The 10093-nt window shown below is 46.1% G+C and overlaps 1 protein-coding gene across 3 annotated transcripts in view; it reads right to left on the reverse strand.

The window, feature by feature from the left end:
* Positions 1-8516, reverse strand: part of FGF14 (fibroblast growth factor 14) — a 611293-nt gene extending 602777 nt beyond the window's left edge. For 2 of the 3 annotated variants that reach the window (XM_047720339.1, XM_047720337.1), the window contains exon 1: positions 7545-8516. In XM_047720339.1, coding sequence (XP_047576295.1) covers positions 7545-7752 — 208 coding nt within the window. In that variant the 5' untranslated portion in view covers positions 7753-8516. Of the gene's footprint in view, positions 1-34; positions 177-7544 lie in introns of those variants that run through there. The other variant, XM_047720341.1, reaches the window with a different exon arrangement.
* Positions 8517-10093: the final 1577 nt, after the last annotated feature.

A 10093-nucleotide genomic window follows, 5' to 3' on the forward strand; every position in this document is an offset into this window, starting at 1 on the left:
GGCACGTTGAGGCACGGCGGGTGCGGGCGCCCACCTGTGGGCCAGGACCGAACTGTTTCCGCTCCCCTCCAGCCGGTGCTCGGGGGCGCCCCAGCGTGGACCGCGGCCGAGTAACCCACAAACGCGCCATCTCAGGACCCGGGCCCTGCCTGCGCGCCGGGTCGCCCCAGCACGGGCTTCGGGCCGTCCCGGTTTCCATAGCAACGGATACACCGGCCGCCGGTCCCCAGAGACGGCCCGGGGTCAGAGGTCATCTCTGTGACAACGGAAGAAGCTTCCCGCGCTACGGCGGCTCGGACGGGCCGCTTCCGCCGCATTGCGATGCGGGGCACCCAGCGCTCCTAGGCGAGGAGCGGGTGGTGGCGGGTCCCAGAGGCGCGGTCCGCGCGTCACACGCGGAGGAAGACGGTGCTTGGCCTCCGTGCCTCCTGTCTGCGGACTCGATCAGGCAGACTCCGAAGCGACTTCGCCGGGACACCTTGAGGGGCTCGACTCCTGGAAGCAGATCCGAGCCGCAGAGTGGCCGGCTCGCGGTTCGCAGACGGCCGTGGCGCGCACGCGGCTCTGGAACGCCGGGGCCCCGCCTGCATTCGTGCCTTGTGCCAGACCATGTCCCTGGCGCGCTCTCCGCGCCCCCAGCCCGAGGCCCCGGCGTCCCAGTGCCCTCCACCTTTGACAGCGGCTCCATAAGGGAGAAGCGAAACAGATGTGGTTGTGGGATGTCCAAGGAGCTACCGAGTTGGAAGATGACGGCTTTAAAACTGAAAAGAATAAAATACTAAGGGGGGGGGGGGGGTACCTCCTTTTAAAGCAGCTGAAGTAGAGGCTGTTTGGGTGCTGCCCCCTCGAGAGCAAAAATAAGCCCCAAAGGAGAGTCCCAGTTACCATCTTCAGATAAGGAAGCTCAGTAAAGAAAAGAGGGACAATTTAGTCGACTGTAGTGAAATGTCTTCCTTTAAAGGAGAAGCAAAATTAAGATGAGAAAAGATAAGGAAGGGGGCTCTTGCAGAGGGAACCTACGATGCGTTCGCTATTCAAGCCGAGAGTGCCAGAAGGGGAGCCTGCGATTGGCCTTTGAGTTTGTATTTTTGAGTGAGACCTCAAGTTTTGAGATTTCGAAAGAGGGTATTATAAAATGTGGGCCTAGGGAATATCAGCAAACAGGTTTGCTTTATCATGGCCGGAAGAAGAACTAGGAGTCCACCAACAACTTTCCCTCTCTGTTTTATCATAAAGAAACCAAATTCTTGGTTGGCATTGTTGGAAAGCTGTAAGCATTAAGTGAACTTAAGCAACTGTAATTTATACTTGCAGTTACATTCCCACAGTTAACTTTCACAAAGAATCCTACTTTCCCTATTAATTCACTTAATAAAAGTGTCCTGAAAACTTGCTATGTATCATAACTTAAGTTTTTGTCAGGGAACAATGATAAAAGCAATAGTGCCCAACAATTGCTGGGTGACTTTCTTAGATAGCTTTAATAGCTTAAACAAAAGCTTCAGTTTCCCTGTAAAACATGTCTGCATTATACCTCCCTTTTGCCTTGCAAGACCTTAAGAATTCCTTCTTTCAACTTCCCTTTTGTCATCCTACCTTTTACATTCTGACCAAAGCAGAAAGTTAGCTTGTAGCAACTAGAGAAATACACAGCGAAAACATCGGGGACAATGTTCAGCCCTTAAAAAGCAGGAGAGCAAAAACAGTGCATCTCTAGAGGCATATGGAGGAACCGAGACGTCTCCCTCGGAAAATTCCCTGTTCTTCAGTGCTCAGGTTCAACTCTGACAACTCAACCTGGTCTGTGACAAACAAACTGAATCCTTAAAAAGCAGAGACTACGGCACTGCGAAGGTAAAAGTGTCAGTAGTATTTCCCTGACTTACAGTCCCTCCTGGAGGTGATCCTAAGGTGAAGCTCAAAGGTCTTATTAAGAATATAGACTCTATGGGATGCCTGGGTGGCTCAGTCGGTTAAGCATCTGCCTTCTGCTCAGGTCATGATCCCAGGGCCCTGGGATCCAGTCCTGGGATCCAGTCCCGCATTGGGCTCCCTACTCAGCAGGGAACCTGCTTTTCTCTCTTCCTCTGCCTGCTGCTCCCACTGCTTGTGTGTTCTCTGTCAAATAAATACATAAAAATCTTAAAAACAAAAAAAGAATATAAACACTACAACGCACTGTCTGGTTTAAAACTTAATAGAGGGGAGGAAATCTTAATTGAGGAGCTTCATATGTACTGTTAAATTCCAACCATCTCGCCTTAAGGCATAAGAAACTATTTTGAATAAATGCTTCCATTTTGAGACATCTACATGGTATTTATAGGAGGCTTATGACTCAATTGAGTGAGTTATGATGCCAAAATGTACCAAGGAGTGAAAACTTTGATTGTTGTCCTTGTTGCCATATGTATAAAAACACCACAAAAGTCCCCAATGTTTGTGTTGCTAAAACATGGAAAACTGGGTTTGAACATTTTTAAAGAAATGGATTCACGTGGGAAATGTTAAATATAGTATAGAATTACCTTTAGTGCCTTCTGAAAGCAATGCATTATTTGAACAAATATTCTCAGTTTTAGATGCTGTCTAATATGAGAATAGGCTGGATATGGGTACAGCCAAAGTCATCCTCATTGTTAAAACCAAGTTGAAATTATCATGCATTGGATTTCACACTTGTTAACTTGGATATAATTTCAAAAAAGAAAAATCCACTCTCCCAACAAGTCAATACTGGGAAACCTATGTAAAATGCCTTCTTTTGGTTCATGAAGTGCCATTCATTTTGCTACTTCAGTAACTGAAGCCTCGTGGATGGGGTCCAAGGCCAGCTCTGATTACATGGAATCCCACTCCAAAGGCAACATGTCAGAAGGAGGAGAACCTCACATCTGTTAGGTGTTCCAGCCATGTAGTCTGAATCTGATGTCTCCATTGGATACAAGCTCAGTGTTTAGAAATGTAGAAGTTATGGCCCATGTGTGGCTCACCCAGCTCTACAGAAACCCAGGATGAGTTGGCAGGCTGAGAAAGGGAAGGAGTAAAAAATGCTTACTTCCTTTTTTCTTCCATCTCTCCCTATTTTCCCACTTCTAAAATGTCATGACAGCTCTACATGTAAAGCAAGGGTTTTAAAAGAATAACAATTATTTAAATGAGGAACAGAGGCGTACCAGATGTTTGGGGCACCTAAAACAGCTTCAGGGAAAGGCAAAAGCAGAACTGAGAGACACAAAAAAAGTAGGAAATAGAAAGTGACATTGAGTTCTACCAAGCCCTCCTTGTTTCATCTCCAAGTCATATGGCGGAAAGAAAGACTGAGTTCATAAAAGGAGACCCTCTGGGCCATGAGTCGGTGGGATTTTTTAAATGTGCTCTGTTGAACTAGGTTTAGGACTTCTGCTTTGCACCCTCCCTGCCACTCTTACTGCTCAATAAAATTATCTTTGATTATAACTTATCTTAAATTCTGTGCTTTCAAAACCCTATCAGCCAAGAAAATTTGGGGATCTTGTGAGTGTGGTTCAGTGGTTCCATATATTCGAGGCTCTGTGGCTTCCTCTGCTTGTTGTAGATGATGTGTCTGAGGAGATACCCATGACATGACCTTAGTGTTTCCATTTATCATGGAATTTTTTTTTCCAACCACATTTCTTAGCAGCTGTCACTCAAAGTCTAGTGACCTATATTAGTATCAAACGGGCCTGTGATACACATCGGTGAGTCCAAACTATCATTGCTGGTTTAAAGAAACATACCAAGCCCTACTCCAGGCTAAATAAGAGCCTTGGACTTAGCATTCCTACTTAATGATTTGCCTATAATACCATCACCTTGCATAATTCGTAAGTGAAAGCTAAGACAGGTAACTTTTATTCTAAACATACAGCTACTGCTCTACCAGGAAAATAGGGGAAAGTAGGACATTTAAGCATGCTTGTGTTCTCTGCTAAGAGTTGTATTGTGAGATACTGGACATTTCTATGAAGATGGTAGATTTATATGCAGGATTTATATGTGTATAAGCAGGATTTCTCAGCTATTGCAATCACTTTAGAAAGCATATACTGTGTGAGTTATTTTTCATGTTCTTTTCTAGTTAAATTTTACATAACTATAACTACAAAAAATTCTTAAAGCAATACCATTTATTGAGTGCTAATAACTTTTGGGTAGATAAATAACTCTGTCCTTAAGTTCATGACTCTATTATCTACTTATTTTCACACCAACATAACTATATAGCAGTGCTCTCAAAGTCCTCTCAGGAGCCTTGATCAAACTACCCATAGCTGTTGACAACTTAAAAATTGGGAATAATCAGCAATTTATTCTATAACTCGCAAAGATTGAGAAGAATTAGTAATCTAAGAAGTCTTCACACTAAATTCATGATCCTGCTACTGGCACTTGGAGGTATTCCAAGCTTCTTAGTTTGAAACCAGTCAATTGTCCTCATTTTAGATTTAAGATAACATAATAGGTAGTAGTCAATCTGTTCTTTCTGGTTTTAACGGTTAAGAAGATTTTAGTCTTTGTTTTATTTTAATTACCCAATTAACTTCTTAGTTATACTGCTATCTTGGGATCAAAAACCTGCAAACAATTTTAGGCTTCATGTTAATAGCAGAAGGAGATTGGAATGTACCAACTACAATCCCGAAAGGGAATGGCTAAGCATGGATTTGATTTGAGTTCAAAAAGCAAAACTTTTAGAAGATGAGATATGACATATTAATGTCACATTTTTTAAATAATTCACAAAACGCTCCCATTTCCAGGTTAGAATTCTAACTTCTGGCAATCTAAGACTCCACCATCCCATTAGAATAGTTGGGGATGTTGTCAGACATGCTTTGAATTAACCCATCAATTCACACCCAAGTACTTTAGCATTCATAAGCTGCAAAATAAATTACCCTAAAAATAATTTGTCATTTGACACCTTCCAAAATGCCTTGAAAGGGGGGAAAAAATCTACTTTATTCCAGTGAGATCAAAGTAGGTGGAGTGGGGGAGGTGTAATAAAAATATCTTGCCCGTGTACAGGGGGGAAATCAGTCTTTCCAGTAAAACTGCTTACAAAAAAGAAGAAGAAGAAGAAGAAGAAGAAGAAGAAGAAGAAGAAGAAGAAGAAGAAGAAGAAGAAGAGAAGAAGAAAGAAAGAAAGAAAGAAAGAAAGAAAGAAAGAAAGAAAGAAAGAAAGAGGGAAAAAAAAAAGATAAAGGCCAGTAAGGAAACTTAGCCTTCTGAGAATTCTTTCCCATTCTCCAGTACTATAGAGGGACTGACTTCAAGGTTCCTAAACAAATGGCCAAGTCTTAAAAGGAAAAGAAAAAAGGAAAAAAAAAAAGGATGCTTTTACAGTATTCCTTTCTCAGAAGGGAGCTAAATCTACAGGACACGAAAAGCCTTCAAAACCCACTATTTTTACTGCCTGAAAGCACAAATCCTCCCTCCCAAGAGCAGCCTTTGGTTGTCCCACTTTGCTGTCTTGCAAAAAGGGTCTTCACATTAACTCGTGAGACAGTGGTGGTGCGGCTCTAGCTATCACCGGAACGTCAGCAAGTGTTGGGCTCAGTGCGGGGTTGGGGTACACCTCACAGTTGAATTAGGAATGCGAGCGGTAAGGTGACAACATCACTTTCTCCTTGGGCAATGCTCAGGATGGGTGGCAGCAGTTCAGAGTTGCTAAATGCTGAGAAGTTGAGAGCGAGAAGGATAAAAGGACGGGAAATGGAGGAGGAGGGTGAGAAGGGAAGGAGGCGGCGGAGGAGGCCGAGGAGGGAACAGGGGCGGACGGCGAGAAAGGGGTAGAGCTACAGCACAGGAATGAGAATTCCAGGGCAGGGCACGGGGCCCACTGCAGCACGGCGCCCGCGGGCAGCCAGAGACTCTCCCCGAGCCTCCACAGCTCCCCAAACGTCCCAGGTGGGGCAACTGCCCAGGCGTCCCCCGCCCGCAAGCGAGCATCTGCCCTTTGGACGGTCTAACAACTCGCAGTTCCCCTCCCCCTGCAGCAGTGGGGGCCTCCCGGGGTGCTCAGCCTTCACACCCACCACCTCCATCTCCGCCCACCCACTCCTCCTCCTCCCCTTCCTTCTCTTCCTCCCCCTCCTCCTCCTTCGTCTTCCTCCCTCCTCCTCCTCCCCCTCCCGCTCCGGGCACCCGCAGACGGCATCCCCCCCCCCCCGCCCCTCGGAGCGAGCCGCCCCAGCTACGCTGCGTTTGAAATGTTCGGAGGCAGGGAGACAGCAGCCACTTGCTGCCTGGCCGCTGGGGCTCGGGGTGCCAGCGCGGCCCCCGGCGGAGCTCCGGGTGTCAGGGCGGCCGCGGGGAGCCATGATCTACTACACCGCAGTGCCGGCGTCAGGAGCCTCCAGCGCCCGGCGGCCACTGCGGGACGCCCGGGGCCCCGCCCCCGCCCCCGACGCAGCCCCAGACACAAACACCCGGCCCCCGAGCCCTCCCCAGCCTGAACTGAACCCCGGGACGCCACACACCCCCGCTGCCCGCGCGCGCGGCTCCCAGACTGGCTTCGCCCAGCCTCCTCGTCCGCGCGCCGCCGCCACCACGCAGCCCTCGGGACTGGCCTCCCCCAGTTGCTCGCCCACAGCTTCGCCGCCACCCCCAAACGCCTCAGATTGGGATACCGGGAAGTGAACCCCCGGGACTCGACTCCCCGAATCACCTGCATTTGCATTTCTTATGTAATGCACTGCAAGTTTCCCGGTTGGAGCCTTTGGAATAGGGGCGCGTGATGACCGGAGCCTGAAGCTGGGACCCACGACCCGGCTCGTCCCACCCGCGGGACTCGGGCGCAGGGTTTTGACACTGCTTTTTCGGGGGGGGGGGGTTAAATTGCATATACTGGAGGGGCTGGGCTTGTCTTCTCCGTCTGGGGTTCCCCCAGGCATAAGCCCAGCTCAAGTATTCCCACTGGCAGGAGGTGTCGGAGGCAGACGGGGGAATGAGTTAATACTCGTGCCCGGAGAGCTAGACGGGGGAGGGAGGCGGGGGCTGACGGAGGAGCGGGGCCGCGAGGGAGAGGGCCTCTTTTACTTTGGTAAAGGTGATGGGGTGACGAATATTGTGCAAGCTAATCAGAAAGTCTAGAGCAGGTCCTCCGCACCTAGCTACGTCCCTGAACCTGCTGCAGAAGTAAGGAGAGCTCGCGGTTCTTTTTCCTGGCAACTACCGAACCTTCAACTGCCTCGGGCAAAACCGTAAGCCACAGCCCTTCAATATTCCACCAAACATAGGTAACCAAATACATTAAATAAAAAAAAAAAAAAAAGTTTCCTCCTCCCTCCTAGTGATGGATTGTGTCACAGCCAAGAGATGCTGATAATGGTTTTCCGGCTCAGAGACACCGATCCAGCTGTTACCTGTTTATCCATCAACACCTCTATATGCAACACTGTCCTGGTTCCTTTTCTGTTTCCCCTGCCTTCCTGCATAGCAGAACTGCAGATATAGCTCAATGAGCAACAGACAGGTTATTATGAGGAAAAACATAACATGATGCATCTTTTGCTTACCAGTTGGGTTCTTGTTTTTCTTAAGACTCTTGCCACAAAGACACTGCAGCATATGCGTTCCTTTGCTGAAAATGTTCCAAAGAAACCACATTGATTTGGGCGAAAAGCAATCCAGCAGCTTAGACACCCTGAGAAAGAAGAGATCCTTGTGGTTGCATAATAATAATTTGAAATCAGTTCTCCTGAAGAGGGGCACCGGTTTTACCATAGGAAAAACGATAATATTCCGGATCTTCTCCCAGTTTTTTCCCCTCACGTGGTATATTTCTTTGAGACTTCTCAGTGATTGTTTTTTTTCGGCCAGGGTGAATGATTTATCCCCCTCGATCACCACTGGATTATTACCAAAGGGTTGGGAAAAAAATCCTTTTTCAGCATGAAGCCAAACAAAAAAGCAAAGAAATCCCAACAGAGACCAGAACTAATCAGAGAGAACAGTAATGCACAAAAGATCCCCAAAGAGAAAACCATAGCCTTTTACTTGATCGCTATGAGGATGGGTGGGTCTGCAGAAGGCAAAGCAGGATTCATCTCACTGAGAGAAGACTGCCATTGTGTAGCCCCTAGGAGAGAAGGAAAACAAAAAAAAAAAAAAAAAAAAAAAGGAAAAAGAAAGAAAGAAGAAAAAAAAAGGGAAAAAAAAAAAAAACCACCAGCACACACACACACACCAATACCACCTCCGAAATCGAGTCTAACCGCCGAAGACAGAGCCTCCCTTCTCCCAGTGTCGATTTTTTTTTTTTTTTATAATCAATCGCCAGTGCTCAGTGGGATCGGATTGAACCTGCAGTTCTCAATCACCGCGAAGAAAAGATGCACATCCAGGTGCCCCCTCCCCTTGTCAGGCTGGTAGTAGGTAGAGAGCGCCACAGATCCCCTTCCTCCTTCCCGTCACTCTCCCAGTTTCCAACAACGGCGAGCATGAGGAAAATCTCCCCTCCGGATTCCTCGCCCAGCCTCGGATGTGAGTTACAGGCATTAGAGGGAGGAGGAGGAGGAGTTGAAGTTTGCATTGAAAAGACTGGCTTTCCATGACGTAGCCACGTGCTTTCAGACCCGTCACCAGTGAGATGCTTCAACCCGCCCGGGGAGGGCAGTGTCACTGCAGTCTCTCCGCTACTTTCCCCCTGGAAGTCCCCCACCGCCCGCACCCAGCCCCAGCCCCAGCCCTGGACCCTCTCCCTCCTCTGCCCAGAATGAGTCGGCGGGCTGCTTGCTCCTGGAGCCACCTAACAAGAGTGAAAAGTGGATTTTGAAAAGGAAAATGAACAATTATAATTAGTAAGCCTTGGAAAATATGTGAGAGGGAAGGGGATTGAAGAGGAACAGTACTTTATGACCACCCCTCACAGCCCAAATGAGTTCCACCTCACTTACATTAGCAAAAAACAGCATAGAAAGCCTCTAAAACATGAAGGAAAACTCAAGTTTCTTTAGTTCTTATTATTGGAATTCTACTTAAAGTGCTGTTTGAAAAATGTAAGAAGACCAGGCATAGGACAAATATGTACTTACAGAAACAGCCTTTTAAAAAGATAACCACTAAAATCTAGGTGGCAAACTCTATTTTGGTGGAGAGGGTCATATGAGAAAAGTTAACACCTTTTTTAGACAATCCATTATCCTCAAATAATTGTTTTGAACAGAAAACACTCTGCTTAGATTACACCCTAATTCTTGTTTCTTGTTTCTGTGCCCATTATTGAGCAAGCATTAAACTCACCTTCATTCCCTTCTCATCTACACTAACATACAACCGTGTCACCCCCCACCACCATCTAACCTAACCAAACAGGCAAATTTTCTGCTTCCCCAGGATACAACCCAGCTTCCTTCTTCCTCAGGAAATCAAAAGATTTAAGACAGAACTAAAGATTTTGTCTTATTTGGGGGAAAATACAATGTATAAGATATAGCAACTACTACAAAGAATAATATCACAAACTCCAGCGTACTCACGGTTCTCAAATTAACAAATGTTAGCATTTCAACACATTTGTGACCTGAGCATTTCAGAAAAGTAAAATTGACCTCTCTCCCTCTTATTAAGTAAATGGATTAAACTTATACCAATTTATTTCCATTTTATAGAAAACTGATATAAGATTTTTAACTAATTTAAAAATAAGTTCTTAGGGGTATGTGGGTGGCTCAGTCAGATAAGCAACTGCCTTTGGCTCAGGTCATGATCTCAGGGTCCCAGGATCAAGCCCCACATCAGGCTCCATGCTCAGTGGGGAGACTGTCTCTCCTTCTCCCCCTGCTTATCTCTCTCTCTCTCTCAAATAAATAAATTAATTAAATATTTTAAAAAACAAAAAATATGTTCTTTGAAACTCCATTTTAATTCAAAAAAAAAATAAAATAAAATAAAATCTCAAAATGCCTCTACTGCATGAGATCTCAAACTATCTTAGAAACAAAGAGCTGTTGATTTGTTGTTGAGGATTGAGTCAAGAAATTGACTTTTAAAAAATTAACACTTTGATTAGCAGTTATCAAAAAATAAAAAGGTAATAACTTTCCCACTGCGAGTTTTTTTAATA

The sequence above is a fragment of the Lutra lutra genome, chromosome 3 (genome assembly GCF_902655055.1).
Source record: "Lutra lutra chromosome 3, mLutLut1.2, whole genome shotgun sequence".
Lineage (NCBI taxonomy): Eukaryota > Metazoa > Chordata > Mammalia > Carnivora > Mustelidae > Lutra > Lutra lutra.